The 19,068-nt window shown below is 44.9% G+C and overlaps 1 protein-coding gene across 1 annotated transcript; it reads right to left on the minus strand.

The window, feature by feature from the left end:
* Window positions 1–141: 141 nt before the first annotated feature.
* Window positions 142–11,974, minus strand: wnt3a (wingless-type MMTV integration site family, member 3A). The gene is made up of 4 exons (XM_062481123.1): window positions 11,809–11,974; window positions 6,726–6,967; window positions 1,015–1,280; window positions 142–885 (listed from the first exon to the last, which is right to left on the minus strand). The coding sequence occupies exons 1-4, from the start codon at window positions 11,925–11,927 to the stop codon at window positions 406–408; spliced, it is 1,107 nt and encodes a 368-aa protein (XP_062337107.1). The 5' UTR covers window positions 11,928–11,974; the 3' UTR covers window positions 142–405.
* Window positions 11,975–19,068: the final 7,094 nt, after the last annotated feature.

Below are 19,068 nucleotides of genomic sequence, written 5' to 3' on the forward strand. Positions count from 1 at the left end.
TGCTTACAGAGCACTTGTTTTCATATGAAATCAACAACTCTCATTCCTCGCATCAAGATACCAAGGACTTTAAACCTCATCTGGCAATGGAAGTCACCCCCAGTTTGTGCCCAGCCCAGCCCAGCCCACTCTGTCCTGGTTTCTTTGTCTCCCTCTTTAGACTAGAGGGTAGTTATCATCATCATTCCATTTTTGACAGTGGAGCCTATTTGAGTCAACCTCAGATCATTCACTTCAGTATTGTCTCATCATGAGTGGCCGTTTTGTCTGTCTTTGTCTGTAGTTGACTGCAGCTGAACTCACAAACTAATCAGCAATAGATGAAAGTCTCTCAGCCTGGTCTGGAATCTTCTTCTAGTCTTTTTTTTCTCATTTGGTAATGCGGGAAGAGAGACAGAGGCTCCTCTATTTGCAGGTGTGGACGTCGTACACGCGTACGCACTCCTGGCAGCTGACATAGCAGCACCAGTGGAAGATGCAGTGGCACTTCTCCTTGCGCTTCTCAGTCCGGGTGTTGTGGCCCCGCCCGCAGCACAGCAGGTCGCAGCCATCGATGCCGTGGGATGTGAGGTTGCAGGCGCGGTCGCGAGTCCCAAAGGAGCCTGTCTCAGCGTTAGGCTCGCAAAAGTTGGGCGAGCTCTCGTAGTACACCAGGTCACGCTCTGTGGGGGGTTTGAAGAAAGTGTATTTAGGTCGTAGGGTCTCCACCCAGCCCCTGGACTCCTTGTGCTTCTCCACCACCATCTCCGAGGCGCTGTCGTACTTGTCCTTCATGTAGTCCCCAATGACCCGGAAGTCAGGCTGCGACCACCAGCAGGTCTTTACCTCGCAGCTGCCTGACAGGCCGTGGCACTTGCACTTCAGGAACATGTTGTCATTCAGGGACTGGAGGGAGAGAGAGACAAATATTAATTTCAGACCATTCTTAAAGCTTTGTTGCTGTTTACATGTACATCAACGGCATGTTATGTATACGAGGCTACCGTTGTGACTGAGAGCAGCGGACTGGCTCACCGTTCTCCCTGCCTCGTTGTTGTGGCGGTTCATGGCGGAACGAGCATCGGGCCTGTTCTCCCTGGCGTCGGCAAACTCCCGGGACACCATGCTGCCGAACTCTACATCCTCGCTGCAGCCGCCCCACTTCCAGCCCTCCCCTGGTGGGCCCTTGTGACGGGTGTCGCAGCCGCAGATGGTGGCCGAACCGTCCGCGCAGGAGCGGGTCACCGCGAACGCCACCCCGGCTGATGCGATGGCGTGAACGAAGGCGGACTCTCGCGTGGCTGAGGGGAGACAATCGCACGTCAGAAAATGTCAACCAATAAACATCCATTGGTGTTCAGCCCATGTAAACTTCCATGTAGGCTTCAGGGTTATGAGAAGATGCAAGGATCTGATGTTGATACAGGGATGAATGTTACGGATAATGGCCAAAAACAACACTGGAATGTATCTGAACAAGACACTGGTAATCTGTTAAGGCAGATACTTCCTATATCTGCCCTTCCTGCAGATACCGCTCTATTCTGTACCATCCTGCATGCATTCAATATCACAGCCCATCCGATGAAAACACTGTTAAAGCCATCGTCAGACCTAACCCTATCCAAAAAAACAATAACCCAGATATCAATTGGATCTATCCCCTCTGGGCAGTGAGATGTTGTCTAACTACAGTATGTGCCAGTCACACCTGTGAGCCATGAAGATTTGTGGGAGATCAATTGCTGAGTGGAGGAAACATCTAAATAGTTAGACTAAGGTGGTGAGTGTATGGATTCATTCAGCCCAGCCCAGACTCCTGCCCTCTGTCTGTCTCCATATAGGGCTTGCTGGAGAGGTTTCGGCCTGCATGTCTGTCTGGCATTGCTGACTGGTGATTCAGAGAGGATCAGGAACTACCAGGGAGATGACAGGGAAAGACAAGTCTGACAGGCCTATGATTAAGAGACTCAATTAAGCTTTAGATAGGTTAGGATGTGATGCTGTGGCACCCTCAGATACACCGGGAGAGGAACCTGAACCTGTAAACCAGAGGATTTTGGAACGTCCATCGAAGAACAGCAACAGTCTGACACAGAGTCGCTTGTTAAAAGTTCCTGCTCCCTCAGCTTCTCTTCTACGAACTCCGTTATGACAAGGAGGTTTCCCTGCATCTGTGTACTTAAGTCCTGTATGGTCTTGTACACCAACGAGAACAGAGAGAGAGATAGACAGAGAGTAGTAGAGGGAGAGAAGGATGACAAGAGTGAGAGAGAGTGTGAGTGTGAGAAAGAGAAAACAGGAGGGAGACCAAAGTTAGACAGGGAGAACCCAGCACAGAGAGATGTTTGGAGAGTGTGAGCAAAAGAGAGGGAGAGAGTAAAAGAGAGTGAAAGAGAAAGAAACAGAGAGAATAGGAGGAGTACAAGGTTAAGAGGAGGGTGAACTGCTCCCTTGCAACAGGTTTCAACCAGTCTGAGGACGAAAGGGCACAAAGAACAATGATGCAAAAGAAGTTTACTGGCTTCCTCCATCGCACACGTCTTTGGCATGACTGTAGCAGGGCTGTCACATGCTTGCACGCTTTCCTCATTCTCTGCCTGAGGCAACCACAAATCATGGCCAAATGAAATCACAATGACATGAATCGTTGGTTGCACCCCAGAAGTCCCTTCCCTTCACTGCAGCTTTTGACCAGCCAGCCTGACTCGTAGAACTTCCCGCAGGACTCATTAGGTGGTCTGTGGCCAGAGGTGTGAAGGAGCGCCCCCTTTCTCTGTCAATTTAAAACCCACTGACTCTCCCACTTTTATGATCAGGAAGCCAATAAAGTGTAGGTCAAACCCTTCAGCCCGACTGACCACGATGCTGTGAAGCCAAGGAAGTTGGGGGTAGGGGTGAAGAGAGAGGGAGGGGGGCTGGGGGGGAGAGAGGGCAAGTGAGGAAAAGCAGATTATCCGGGGACGAGATGAGAGAAAAGCAGTGTGAGTGTGTGTGTGTGTCGGGTTGGGGGAGGTGTCCCTGTCACCTTGGGTTGAGTCTAGCAGAGCCTACCTGGGAAAAGAATGTGTTGGCCATGGTGTGAAGTTGAGGGGGTGATGTACTTGTGGTGTGTGTGTGTGTATGTGTGTGTGTGTGGAGGGACTGAGTGGACTGACCGCTTGTGACAGCCCCACCTCCGCCCAGGTCTGCCGGACCCTGGCATGGCAAGTGGTCCCTGCGACCTGCTGGGGGGCTGAATCCCCTATTGTGCCTCCACTGTCACGCTACGTTAGCCCCACAATGGCCCCAGATATTTTATATGAAATTTGCCTTGGCCAGTGATTAGTGGGGACCAAGTTAAGTCATAGCAACAGAGAACTATGCGTTGGCTGGACCCCGCTTGTCGGCAGACGGGGAAATCCCTATTCAAATGGTTTAATAAAACAATCTAAAGGGCGTGTGAATGGGGAAAAGCGCTTTCTCTCCAGCTTAATCTCATGGTTGCGGAGATATTGTGCCCCTAGCAGTGCCCAGCAGGGGGTGGAGCTAAGGTCCCCCCATCAACTCCCTTAACCACACCCCTTCTTTCTTTCTTAGCCAGAGTTAATGATACACCAGCACACTAACCTCCCTCCTGCATGAAGAAACATGCATTTCATGAAAACGAGGACCTCTTAGCACATCCTAAATTGTATCACTTTCTCATCCTGGGGTCAGGGGTCATAACCTGCATCCCCTGACCTTTCCCCTGGTTGCTTTAGTCTCAAGGAGTGTTGCAAGTGGATTATTAGGATCTAAAATAGATCATATGAGACTGAATCCACCATGCCATAACTGGCCCAACACTTCTCAATATCACCATTCAAAATACACAACAACATTTCAGTCAAACTGAATTTCCTCTTACATTTACATTACATTTAGTCATTTAGTAGACGCTCTTATCCAGAGCGACTTACAGTAAGTACAGGGACATTCCCCCCGAGGCAAGTAGGGTGAAGTGACGTTGTGCCCAAGGACACAACGTCATTTGGACGGCCAGGAATCGAACTGGCAACCTTCGGATTACTAGCCCACTTCCCTAACCGCTCAGCCACCTGACTCCCCTCTTGAAGTGAGTGACTAACCATACATGTTTCTACATGTGTGACTGTCCACTGGTAGTGCTGGTCCAGAGCAGTGCTAGTTATGAGTCATCCTGGGGCTGCCGTGCCTCAGCCACAGCCATTCAGAGCCGTCCTTTTCCAAGTGTGGCCCTCTGATGGGCCCTGGCGTTCTGAGAACACCTGCACGGGCCTCCTATCCACTGCCTTTCATCACGGCCAGATTCCAGCAGCACTTGTTGTGACACTTTGGCTAATGTAAATTAATGAGTGCTGACGCAGACATAGCCTGGGGGAAGAGCCTGTGACTGGGGTTGGGTGGCGAGAGAGGGAGAGAGGGAGGGATTGAGGGAGCGAGAGGAGAGAGGGATAGATAGAGGGAGAGAGGGAGAGAGAGAGATAGAGTGAAGGAGAGAGGGAGAAGAAGGTTGAGAGAAAGAGAGGGACAGAGGGAGAGGTGATCATTACCACAGGTTGTTGCCATAACCTGCAGTGTTTTACTGAATGTGCTCTATGTGGTATGTTTAGAGCCAGGCAACACATTAACAAAACGATATCTGCCACACCGTACCCCATCAAATACCAACACAGCACAGACGTGAAACGGCTTCAAAAAGAGGATTGTTTGTGTATCAATCTCCTAGTTTCTTTGGCGAAATATCATTTCCTAGTTCACAATGACCTGGAGCACATCTTATCGGCATAACTTCGAAAACGTTGAAATCGAACAAGCAATCTAGCTGTTACAGGTCACATGCAGCCCATGATGCTACGGTTGCAGTTTTAGGATTTGGGGGGTGGTGAGGTGAGGGGGGGTGGTGAGGTGGGGGAAGTAATGGGCTGACAGATAGGCGCAAGGCCTATGTGGCCTACTGTTCTATTCACCCCCCCCCCCCCCGCTCCTTAGAGAAGCATGAGGAAACTAACACACATCCGTCTGTGCTGCAGACAAACAGACACCGGCAGGGACAACAGGCCTGATGCACACAGACAAACACGAGCATCAATCACAGCAGACGAAATGAGAGTCCTCTCCTACTAAGCCCGATCAAAAGGCTCTGAGCCCTCGAGTCACTCTCTCTCCGGCCCCTGACAAAGACACTTAATCCAGCCACTTTGACCTCTCACATTATTAAGGGCCTCAGTGACCTTAATCCAATCAAAATGATTTACTAAAGCTCAGACCCTAAGAGGAGCCATCTCCTCTTTCCACTCGGTGCCCCTGCAATTTAGACCAGGGAGGGGAAAACCATGGGGGAGATGTGATGGTATTTTGCACCACAATGGGGTTGGGAGTATGAACCCATGTCATTACCCACCTACAGGAGCTCAGGCCTTCTCCATCAGTGGAACAACTGGGTCAGGAGTTTTTTTTAAAGCAATTGCCCCAACTATCCCTGTCTCGGTACACGTTGGTCCGCCCCACAGTCCTTGGCAGGTTTAGACCCCCCCCCCCCACACACACACACACACAAACACACACAACCCCCCTCACCGCTCCCCCCACCCCCTCACACCCCAACCCCCCCCCCCCCCCCCCACCCCAGGCCTCCTCTATGCTTATCCCCATGTCCCTGACGGGTAGCTAATCCTGAGTCCGGGCTATGCAGCTGCGTGGAGGGACAAGTATCCCCACAGCAGACCCGATGCTCGGGGTTTAAACGTCATGTGTGGATGGTTCAAATGAATTCCATTTTGGCGAGATACAGAAGTCCCAGAAACAATCTTTCAGGACACCCCTGTTCTAACTCGCCTTGGAGAAGCCGCCAACTCCTTTTTTTAATCAAAAAAATGTGTGTCTGTGAGTAACTTCGCCTGTGTGTGTACTTCCCAAAAAGATGCTGAGGGCGACAGAGTGCAGACGGTGGTTTGGATTTGGAACCATGTTCTCTGAAGAGCTTCAGACGGAATCAAACACACAGGTGAACAATGCCAGGGGATTCCCTTCTCGAGAAAACCCCCCACCAGGAGACAACTGTGTGACTTCACCCAGTTGTGTACATTCTGTACAACAGCCCATGCGTACAGACTCCTCACAGCTCAGAGACTGTTTAAACAAGGATTTGAGAACACTTCTTGAAACATTCAAAGGCAACAGAATCCTGTTGACCGTGAGCATTGGACTGCACAGTGTGGAACATCTAATTGAGAACATTGATCAATGTTGTTGATTGGTTAGCGGTGAGGGAACTGGGCTTCTGTGATCGTGGATGAAGAAACTATATGTACTTGCTCCCATCTAGTCAACATAAACAGCAGCTGAGCCCTAAGTATACTGGGTGGTATGGTTTGGGGAGAGGCAATGATAGTTTTTCATACAGCATGCCAAGCATAACCAAGGTTGAGAGCCAAGGACATGATTATACACTAGAGTTAGCCCAAGAACACAAAAGCAGGTATGAAGAAAAGCATTCATGTCATACAGGAGAATCTTTTTTAATGTCGGGTTTAGGAAACAGAGAGGTTGACTACAATCCAGACAGCCACTTGTAACAAGTTCTATGTACTTTGGCTTGTCACAAAAAGGTGCTTCAATTTTGACTTCAAAAAGGGAGACAGGCAGTCTCCAATCCAAAGCTATCATGAGGAGCATCATTCAGTACCAGAAATCACATGCAAATGACAGTACCAATATCTATTTAGTGTTCTGTGGCAGTTTACCTTTATCCAGCACTGGTCCAAATATGGCCAGGTTGTCGTTGATGGTGGTGCAGTTCCAGCGCCGGCCCCTGAACTGGTGCTGGCACTCTTGGATGCCAATCTTCACCCCTTCCGCCACACTCGGCATGATCTCCACGTAGTTCCGGCAGAAACGCAGCTGTTTGGGCACCAGGCCGGGAATGCTGCCACACAGGATGGGCTGTGAACCCAGGGATGAGTACTGGTGGCCCACTGCCAGGGACCTACAGCAGAGGACACGAGGGGGAAAGAGGAAACTCTGAGTTATATAGCTTACCAATTCACTATGGTTGTCTCTCTTTGTTTCTACTTTGGTATGGGGCTCACAGGTTTCAGGTGAGGGAACGTGTGTGTGTGTGTTTGAGGCTGTGTATCGTGTGCACAACGATGCACCTCATCCCTCCATCCAACTTTGTCCTCAGCCACCTGTCCTTTGTGTGGATAGAGCGCTCAAAGGCAAGCCGGGTGACACAGCAAGATGAAAGACCCCGCGGTGAACCTCAGAGGGTTCACAGACCTTTAGGTCGACAACTTGGAAGCAGCGCCTTGTTATTAACTGTACTACACACGTTGAACAGGCTCGTGGCTCAGTGTTGAGGGAGGGACAGCTAACCCTGCGTTGGAACTTCAGAGAGAACATCAAGTAAATCTCCAAAGCCCTCCCCCTTCTTTGAGGAGGGGTTGTAGGAGGCAACAAGTGCAAACATGATCGTTCCCCGATTACATCTGTGTGTGTGCGTCTCTCGCTCTGAATTAAGATGTTTACACCACGTATCCATGGTAACCTGGCCATTTCTCTGTTCCTTAACTGTGGCCTATTCCGCTGGATCGCTACGTGTTATGTAACAGTGGCAATCATTGGAATGGTTTGATCCATAGGCAGTAGTGGACATAGCTCCAGTAAGGTTCATTTTAACATTGCAAAGATGCTAGGGATTATCTGTGAATGTGCACAATGATGATCTGATGATCCTCCTATGAGTGATCAAGCCATGATAACAGGAACTTTAGTGCTTCCTTAGGTCAGCAAAACCAACAAACGGGTGGAGAAGAACTGGGCTGCTCGAATAGCCCAGCTCCCTGGCTGTTGATCAGTAAAAGAATTCCCAGGTACTCATCACTGACCACAACAGGAGAACCCAGCCCTCCAGACCACAACTGGATATCCTGTCTAGCCTCTCGAAGTGTAAATCAACTACTATATACAATCCTTGAATTACTCCTCTTTGGTCAAGACTGCATCTTGAAAAAAAACTGACCTTGAAAATCATGTTGTGAATGAATATGTGAGCAGATGTTTACCACGGTCAGCAGGTATGGGTTGACATATATTTTGCATTTCCGTATGTATCGACTTTCAAGCTCTCGTCTGTCCTTCAGTTGGGGATCAAGTTAATTGTCTACTTGTCTAGTACTTTCCAAAGAATATCCTCGAGCAAATGGTAGGACTATGAGCAGAGTTTCTGCCATATTTTCACAGTTTCCAACTAGACCTCAATTTGTTCTCTAGTTAATCATATACAAGAAACACAAAATGCAAGAGCTGACAGGTAGGTCAAAATGACTAAGAGGAAATCACGTTGGATTGAATTTTTGTCTGCCACACCATGTCTGGGCGAATCAGTAAACAAGGAAACTCCTATTACATATTGACCTCTGTTTGGCCCCTTGTCAATCCACACCCTAAGGCTAAAAACTGAGCAGACCTTTCACAACAGAAACTTGAGTCCACATCACAACACCACCCAGACACTTGGCCCTAATACACATACAGTAGCACAACGAATAAGAATGCGAAGAGTCTAACAGTTGATGGTGAAACCAACCAAAACGAAAGCTACGCAGGTGTGAGCAGATAAGATCGCGTTTGTTAAATAGGCGTGAAGTAAAACAAGGGCCCCCATTTGCATTTATTCTTGAAGCAGCTTGGGATTTCTCGTTGAGTGAGACCAACAACAGGTGTCAGATTTCCACCTGTTCATCACTGATGCTGTGTGATGCACTTCTCCCAATAGAGCAACTTAGAAATTGCACTAACAATTGTAGTGTCCTGATGCCCAAACTCTACCTTAACCCCATAGAATCATAGTCATATTAACTGATTATCCATGTGTAAGCTGACTGTCTCTATGTCTGATATTTTAATTAGTATCCTATCCAAGGAGAGCTAACCTGTGTGGACAGTAGCACAGCTCTGTACCAGCTCTTCAACACTGTTCTTCTCTAGCTGGATTCAGCTCTCCTCCTCTGCAGTTAGGACACAGACGGAGAGAAGAGGTGGCAGTGGAACCCCAGGATGATTTATGATGACTTCAAGAAGTATGCCTTGGAGTACTTGGAGTACAGTATCAGAGATACATTTTAAAAGCACTGTCACTTGACAAACATGAAATTGGTGGCCTGAGGTGTTCGTATTTCTTTGTATCTCGTTTCCATGCGCCAAAGACAAGCACTCATCTGAGAATATTACAAATTCTACATATCACATTCCACAAAGGTAAAGAAGACACACTTTACAATTTGTTCCTAGATGTCATCATCACATAACACTGAGTGAAACTAATCCAAAGTAAGACAGTATTAGATTCCTTCCTTGCCATAGCCATCAACTGTCTCCATGCCTTTACAATCAAACAATCCAAACAGGAGAGAAACAGATTTCCTGTTTGTTTCTGTGTGGATCTTTCCTCCTCTCATCTAAGTGTATCCAGACCAGGTTTAATGCATATTTCAGCAAGCCCATGCAGGATACCTTAGAATTACCACTTTACTTTTGGACCCTGGGGCGTTGGAGCCGACTTTGACATCAAGAGAGCATGTTTTGGAAAAGGAATGTGCGGCAAGCTTTCACCTCCAGGTATTTATCTTTTAAGGCGGGGTGGACTAGGTTGGGTGGGGTGGAATGGGGTGGAGGGGTGGGGGTGGTGGGGTTGAAGCGGGATGGGGTTGGAGAGGGGTGGGTGGCTGACTGGCTGGAGAGGAGGGTGCAGTCAGGCTATGTCACGGCAGGTCGGGAATAGACAGACATGGTTCTGTAAAGGTACCAATCCATATTCTGAACATCTTCCAAACTGACTGCTGTCGCACAGTAGTGAAGCCTGAACCGTGAACAGCACTGGTGGCATGGCTATCACAGGCTGCGTTGCCAGCTTCCGTCAACACCACCTAGCAACTCTTCACAACACTGCCTGACAGCTCTTGGAAGGTTGACAAGTTATGTACAAGTACAGAGCGGGAGAAAGAGAAAGGGTCGTTCAACTGCACGACAACGGTTTTTGAACAGGGTTGGATCTTCTTGGAGCACATTTCTGTTTTCTGCCTCATTTGGTGAATGACAAACTAAACACAGCTCTATATTACGTAAGCTTAGTGGTGACTTCACATCAGCTCCCCAGGCTGGTTTCACAGAGAGGCTGTGTTCATACTGGTACTGTAGGACACATACCGGTACAGTACAATAAGCCTAAAACAGCAGCTTTGACTTCAAAATCTTCTCTTTTGCTTCAGTGGAACTCTAGCCCACATTAAATCAGCACCCAACCTCCATAATCAAAGCATACACACACAACTTGATGACTTAATTTCTTTGTCAGTGTCTGACCAAGTGGAAGCCTGCCATCCACTGTATTAGTAATGGCGGGAATCTGACATTTTGATACTAAATTGGTCCAACAGAAAGAGACAAAAAAGACAGCTTTTTGCGATCCAAAATAGATTGGGCCTATACTTTCAGTACTGTGCTAACCCAAATCATGAGCATCACCTTTGAGAGTTATAAGTGCTGAGCTCTCATGGCAGGTACTTCTCTCTGGAACCAAGTCATTGAACCATCAGTTCCATACTATGACTGTATGTATTAGTGCAACTGAATGAAACATTAATCAGAACAACATCTCACACTCAGTGACCTAAGACCTGAGAGTGAACTCATCATGATTATTGGGTCAGCTTCTCTCAGCACTGTTCTTTCTGTCCCACTCCTTTAGCTAGATTTCACTCCAGCTGAGCATGTAATTAGATTCTCATCAGCATTACCACCAGGGAACATATTAGCTGGATGAAATTTGGAGACGTGCCTTCTATCAGGGAGTAAAGGAGTGAACCTGGTTGATTTTTAAGACTGATGCTGTGTGCTTTTGATTAGTGACAGATCTTTGGTCATTAAAATCCAATCTTGACGATGTGAAAATATGCTGTTGGGGAAGACAATAGGAATGGGAACGGATTTCAGTTGGACAACAAATCTCTGGTCTATGACCGCATACCACTCCTTTTTTCCCCCTCTAAATGGGACTGCATATTCAGTAAATTGAAAAAAAATGTAGATTGTATTGACAAAAAGATAAAAGATAACATACTCAATAGTATTCTGAATTTAATATCAAGTCAGAACCTGACTCGTCAATAAATCACAGATAAATAAATACGTTAATAATGTTAGGGGAACTACTGCGCTGATTAATATTATTGCTCTTAATAATGATATGTTATGACAAATATTTTTATTGATCCGTAGTGTGCATGTTATTAATAATAATAACAACAACAACAAGAAGAAGAACAATATAAGCATGATATCTTTCTTTGATAATTCATCTGTCACCTTTATTTGAAGTACTTTCCAGTAAATACATTATCAAATATCCTTATTTGTAATATGTAAACAAATATATTAAGAAAATGAAACATGAAGAATCCCCGTAAAAACTTTGCATAATTAACCCTATAGCCTGAGCTTTCCGGTCCTGAGCTTTTGAAATCAATAGCGTCATTGACTCACGTGCTGTCTATTCTTCTAGAATTTCACTTGTCTGGCTATTTACTCGTGCCCACAAGTCCGCCTCAGCTGGTTAACTTCAATATTGTATCACGTCAGTATCGCTATAGCATAACTTAAATGGCAGGTGTCCACAACTTTATGTGTTCCACCTGATAACTGTACAAAACGAATTGCGGGCTGTAATAAAATTAACAGAAAGATGGGCTAGGCCTATTGCACATGTACAACTTTATCATATTAAACTGTTAAAAGAAGGTAAGAAGATTATTGATAAATTAAACTTACCACCATATTGGATAACTTCCCAGGACATGCGTGAGACCACAAAGAAACAGGAAACATCCAATGCATATCATCCTTAAAAAAGTTTCGCAAAACATCTTCATGCCGATACGCGCGCACATATGCGCACACACGTCTTCGATGAGAAAAAAAAATCTGTGCAGACCAATATTTCTCTTATTGTCGTAAAACAAGTAAAGGAGAAACGGTGTTTTACGTCTAGTCGTGGCAGAACAAGGGAGCCAAATATTAAAAGTTAAAAGCAGCTTGCTTTTTAGGACCCAATCAGCAGGTATTGCCAAAGGGGAAATTCTGATGATACTGTTCCTTGCGCGCACAGTTTCTGAGTCAGTCAGGCTGAAGCCACACACTAGAATGAGCTAATTTTAAGAAGATAGTGTTTTAGTGCTCATTGAGACTTGGTCGCATTGGTATGCTGTGTGTGATATATAATGTTGTTTAAAGGAGAGAGGGAGGGTCCGAGGGGTTTTAAATAGACATCGGAACCCCTGTGGATTGGGTAGCTATAACAACCTGTCCGGATTTCACTCCCCGGTTTGAAGCTGCTAAAATGCAGAAATAAATATGTGTGAATTGCTAAGGCCCACCATTCCGTTTTCTAATCCTTGATTTGTCTCACTATGCTATTACGTATGCATGTAAAACTTAATCCAAAAGTTTTTGTTACTGATGAGTTGTAAATAGATGGAACTATAACCTGACTGATGCAGTTCCTTAATAAACATGATAGTAGGCTAATTTTCAGTATTATATCCATATAATAAAGTAAACAAACAATACATTCTAAACAGTTGAGCAAACGAAAAAATGTAGTCGAAGTTTTCAGGACACATTGTTTTTCATTACTTTTGAATGGTGTTAACTAATGGCAAATTAATGCCATAATAATCATCTTATCTACGCTGAGATTTATATTCTTCTTTTAACAGAAACAAGTCTGTTTATTCTTAATTATTACTTAATAATTAGGCGTATGTATCCCAGTACAATCATAAATAACAAAAATGTATTATGATTACTTTTCCCAAAACATGAAACAATATGCATAACTTTATGTTAAACTGAGGCAACACAAATTAAAAGCATTACATTTGATCACACATTTTATTTCTTTAGTGTCAGGATGTCAAGATTATAATCTTAAACGATCGTACGATGTCGACCAGGACCCGAGGTCCTGTCTTTCTCCTGCAGCCCGTGCCGCTGAGTGGCAGGCGGTTAGGTCTTCCTTTCTCAATGTCAAGTGACTGTTGATAGGTGATTTAATAGGAAGTGGACCAGTCGTTTCCATAGACATGAATGAATGCAGAGCTGCATTAGTTAAAAAAGAAATGTCTTGCATGCTGCATAATCAACATCTTGTGTGATGTAATTTACCATGTATATTAAAACCCATTTAGAAAGATAAAATGAATAAAACCAAACAAATTAGTCTATTGGTAATCCAATTTTTTTTTTTTACAATTTTAAATTAATCTTTCATACATAATCATTAATTGTATTTCCAGTCCAGATATGTGCAGCAGTGTCTCTTCCTGCATTCAGTAAGTGTCAAATACCAAGCAACCAGGCAAGCCAGTTTTTTATTATATCATATTACATTTAGGCATTTAGCAGACAGAGCGACTTATAGTAAGTACAGGGACATTCCCCTGAGGCAAGTAGGGTGAAGTGCCTTGCCCAAGGACACAAAGTCATTTAGCACGGCTGGGAATCAAACCAGCAACCTTCTGATTAATAGCCCAATTCCTTAACTGCTCAGCCATCTGACCCCCCCCCCCCCCCCCTCATATGAACAGATCCATGAACCATCCAGTACTGTTCACAAGATGTATGCTTATGTGGAATGTTTTGTTAGTGTCTAATGGTGTGATACAATTTCTATCCCTCACCCATTCATTTTGAAATAATTTTGTGTGCTTGTAAGATGTATTTTATGGGGCGGGCTACCAATGTGCAGGGTCAGAGACAGCGATAGAAGCGAGGTAAAGCTTCTCACCGTTCAGGAACCCTCTCAATTTGTAGTTTTACTGCTATCTGGTGGACATCATATGTAAGCTGTCCAGATGCCTTTATAGAACATGGAAAATAATGCATTTGTGAAGGTTCAATCTGCCATCACTAAGACATGAAGTAAGTCACATTGAGAGGACCTCACTCCTTAGGCTCACAGCAAGGTACGCAAAATGTGGTTCTATACCATCACAGCTATGGGATTTTGAAGTTTTCGAAACAAATAAACATTGTCAAAGTACCACGCATACCAAGCGTTCCAGATCAGCTCTGGAAAAGAGTCAGAGAATGTGTTAACGGATGTCAAGACTGGCATCAAGGTACCGTCAGAGGAGCAACCCACCGGCATCGTGACTAGATTCACTGGCCTTATTCTCTCAACGGGATGTAACTGTTGCACACACAATGAACACATATATCTGTGTTGTGTCTTAACATCAGAGTTGTGAACCTTCATCGTGTGACTAAAGGTCAAATCAATTCAACATATGTTCATCTGTATTAACCAATTTTACTTTTTCAGTTGCCAATCAAGAGAAAAGTGTCTTCAAAAAAGCCATGTCCCTCAGCCACTAGACAGCTGACAGGGGCCAGTACAAAAAGACATTACTGAACACAAAATGTATATGCAGTTCAATGGTTTTCATTACCCAAATCACCAGATGAAAAAATGAAACGTCAGTGTTATTTGTGTGATATTTGTAATTTTGTGACATATGAGATTTAAGTGTCATTCTATTTATTGACCACTAGATGTCAGTCTAGTAACAGTCAATTACTATGGCTGACAATAATAGAATATTACAGTGACGAGGAGATTTCGAAGCTGATCTGAGGGACTGGTAGATAATAGCTTTATGCTATTTTCCAATTTGGATATTTCATGAATATTGTTCTCAGCATTGACTGTTGATACTCAACCCATATGTTGGCAGTATTGTCCGCACAGTTCAGCATTAATGTACTAAACCAGAGTTTAATTTGACTGCATTATATTGTCTTAAATTCATGATGTAACCAATTATTGTTGACCTAGTGTTGCTGCTATTAAGTTTGTAAGTAGAAAATTAAAAAAAATCCCCAGTTATTTTTTACGTTTTCTTGAGGATAACATCGTTTTTTAATCCTAAACTTAAATCCTGTCAACAAAAACATTTGACAGAAAACAGCATTGGCAGCTGCAAGGACACAGCCTGCTGATTAAACACTGGCTGTAGGTCCGCTGGAGCTCTGTTTGCATTACCAAGTTTCCAAGGGAAAAAGGGAGTGAGCTGTGCCTCGATAAGTGTAAGTCGGGTCACACCCCAAGAGCTCACACCTGGAAACTGCTCATCACTTTTCCTTGGCCGGCAGCCTCTGAGACTGAGCTAACATCCAAAGACATGGGAAAGAGGGCGATGCCCCCCTCACTTCAACCTATCTTCAGGATGGGCATTGCCACAGGCACTGACACCTCTATCAATTTCTCTTCCTACTTACCAATACTGGGTGTCATATCCTATTGATAAGACAAACCATTGATGGTGACATACAGGCTGAGTGGGTGTGGGTTTCAGAATAGGGGTGGGGGGTGGAGGGGTGGGGGGGTGGGGGGGTTGTAAGTTGGGTGAGGAAGTGCTAGCCTGTAAAGCTTCATTCCGCCCATAACTCAGCTCTTTATCTCAGACCGGCTATAGACTTTGATCACAGTGCTCCTTTTCTAAGTCACTGGAGCAGTGGTGTCAGGGTTGAGGTCCTAGATAACAGCCCTGGGTCAGAGAAGAGGAGTCCCCAAACAGCAGGCAGACAGGGGAGCCCCTCACATGACAAAACACCACTCCCTGTCAGGCCTGAGGGTACGGTGGCTTTCATCAGCTGCTTCTTGGCAGAACATAGACAGCCCCCATCTCTGCTACTACGATCCCTCTTTCAATTTCTGTCCTCTCTTTTTTTTGTCCCTTCCCCTTTCTCTCACCAACTCCTTCCAGACAACACTTTCTGTAGGTCATCCCAGGTCATCAACTGAACGAGACGTTGACCGCAGCTGTTTCTTCTTGTCTACCAATTGGAAGCAGATCGCATCACTCCATTGACACACAATTACCATTGAGCACAGTAGTTATGTCTAATCAAAAATGACCATTGCTGGGAAAGGTTTTACTTTACTGGAGAAACTGAATGAACGTGGGTGTCTTGGAAAGAGTTTTGACCAAAGGCAAATAGAGGTTTGTCACTCTGTACACACAGTATGCAGGGTGGTGTCAGGTTCCTCAGCAACCAATGTGCTGATCATAATTTTGTGGTTTTGGTGTATAGTTGAAAACCTGGAGATTAATATACAGTTCATATTAGGACTGTGAAGAATGTTATATCCACTACTGATTGAATCAGACTGTGCATGCTGTTTGTAAACCAAGTTTACTGGTACAAGGCCCTAGACTATCGCCATGGGGGATATGGCCCCTTGACCAGAACACATTAGCAAATATTGAGATGTTTCATGCTTGAAAAGTATGTTTTTGTCAATGAGTCTTGTCCTACTTCTCCCATGCCCATTCGATCCCTGAAATACTCCAGCTCCTTATTGGAGGTGCGTCCATAGCAAGATCCCTACTTAAACAGAAGCTTTCAAGAACGAACATGCCACTACATGCACACATGCAATTTGGCTCAAGAATGTCATAACATTTCACTAGAAAATGTGCATGGACCATAGGTTACATGCCACAAATGAAGTCTTGGTTTTAAATTCCACTAGGACATTCTTTCACAGAGAGCTCCCTCTAATAATTTGTAACTCCAGCTACCTGTATCAATATGTAAAACCAGAGCTATTGACCAATGCACACTTGCAAAGTTTGCTAAGCTATAGATATATTTTTAAGATACAGTGCTACTAAACACTTGAACATAGTATAAAAGAGAACTGAAAACTATATCTATTGCTTGTCCACATGAACCGAATCCATACCCCACTTACATGAAAGTAGCAAGAATATTGGTCATGGTATTCCATAATTTCAATAATTTCAAGACAGACAATGAACTAGGCCATATAAAGTTATTCCCCTCCCTCTCAAACACCTTATTTCCTATCCATTTGTTGCATGGCTTGGTGTGCTCTGTCAATTAGGTGGCACTCTGGGACACAAAAGTGGTTGCATGTCAATGTACTGTGGTTTCCAAGCAGAACAGTATCCCTCTCTGCCTTTTCCGAGAGGGACTTGTCCTGAAAACTGCACATGGTGCGCCTGACGCCTGAAACAGCAGAGCGGGGCAGACGCACCGTCAGCCTCCAAACCCAAGCCACAAATGATGTCTGGGCCGTGGAAAAGATCATGTGGCTCTGCAACGGAGCAAGGCTGGTGAGAATGAGGAGGTTGGCGGTGGCAGGGCTGAGATTGGACGGATACGATTTACATTCCTCTCAAGGGATGTGATATCAAGACAAGGTCAAAGTAAGGCTAGTACCACAGAGGCTAACAGCAGCAGTTGTAGTAGTAGTAGTATAGTGGTGCCCTATTTTCGGTTTTTCTTCTTGATACACTGGTTCCTGTCAGGTGACACACCAAGGTGGCTGTCCTAACCAGTGTTTCAATCTCCAAAGCCCAAGAGTCGGTCCTCTTGACAAACAACTTGAAAGCATAACCGTGTAGGTACTGTGTTTAAAGTCTACAGTATGTTGAGAAATATTGGGGGGCGGCATTGGCAAACGTTTGCCTCTGCTGAAGGAAATACCTAGAACTCCATCAACATCCTACAGCACATTCCATCTCATTTGAATAGTCTGTGTTCAGAAGAGCTCCTAACCTCAATGCCCAAAGGAACCTCATTGTAATTGCAAAGAAATGTTACACTGCAGGCTAACTGCTAATCCTGTCTGAGTATTCTAGTCACACTATGAGTTGAACAGGGTTGACTTAACAAAAAGGCAAGGCTGCCTATCTGCTTTGAGAAAGAAAGAGCGAGTGAGTGGTGTTGAGGAACAAAATGTTTTGTGTACGTGTGTGTGTGTGTGTGTGTGTGTGTGTGTGTGTGTGTGTGTGTGTGTGTGTGTGTGTGTGTGTGCGTGTGGAGGGGAGCGAGAGAGAGGGGGGATAGGGTACACTTGACAGCCATCAGAGATTAGTGTCCCATTACCAGACTAATGAGGTACCACCAACATGTACATGAGACAACCCCCCATTCCAACAGAACCCTGTATTTCTTTGTAAGGCGTGGGGACAAGGCTTGTTTTCTTGCTGGACGCCTAGCGTAATGGGAATTGAGGGGGAACGTTTAAGATTGGGTGTGGAAATCAATTATCCCACTCACCAGACATGTAGGACCAGTAGGTATTGCTGGGATTAGTGTCCATTCCTGTCATGTACTGACAACCCCTCTAGCTGATCTCTTTTAAACCAGGTGTTATTAAGCAGCAAGGCTCTGCTAGGGCCTCCATCCACACTCACTGCACTTTTAGAATTGACTGACAATTGTGAAGGCCTACTGTAACCCTGTAAAATACATTCCTCTGCTTTCAAGTAGATACCTGTGTGGATTAGTTCCAATATTAGGCTCAGTGTGAGCAGGTAAGCACTGTTGAAAAGATCTTATGAGACACTGGGAGGCCTTCAGTGAGAAGATAGTGTCTTATACAGCACAGAAGAGATCTTACACATGAAAAGATGTATGGGTTCCTGTCTCAGGCATGGCTTTTATCAGCTTGTTCACTCACCGTATCCATCCACCGTTAGTGGTGCTGTCTTGCACAACTGGCCACACAGTCAACAGAAACTTGGCTCGGAGCGCTCGCAGGCCCATCTGGTGATGCTGCTGTGATCTGAGTGATGAATGAGTGGATATTGTTTAATATTGGAAATGAATAGACCTCTTGGATGAATCTGGCAACAGGGTTTCGCAGGTGTATCACATGATACTCATGTCCTTTTCCAGGCTGCAATACCTGTCTTGCACTCTTTGCACTCCAGACAGAAGTTAACATGTCAGAAGCTGATGTGTGGGGACTGCATATCATTTGCATTCAATTGTTTTAAAAATGCACAGTGTTCATTTCTTTAATGGGCCGTGAACACACAGTGCCATTAATCGATAACTGTCCATTTTTTTTAAATCTCTGGTCTCATGAATTTGCAGGAAATATGCATACATTTTTTACAACTCCATAATAGTCTTGCATCTTCAATGTCTGAAATTAACATATTACTTTGTTGTGCGAATAACTAGGCCCTCATGTAGTGTTCTTTTACA

This window comes from Osmerus eperlanus, chromosome 16, assembly GCF_963692335.1.
Source record: "Osmerus eperlanus chromosome 16, fOsmEpe2.1, whole genome shotgun sequence".
Taxonomy (NCBI): domain Eukaryota; kingdom Metazoa; phylum Chordata; class Actinopteri; order Osmeriformes; family Osmeridae; genus Osmerus; species Osmerus eperlanus.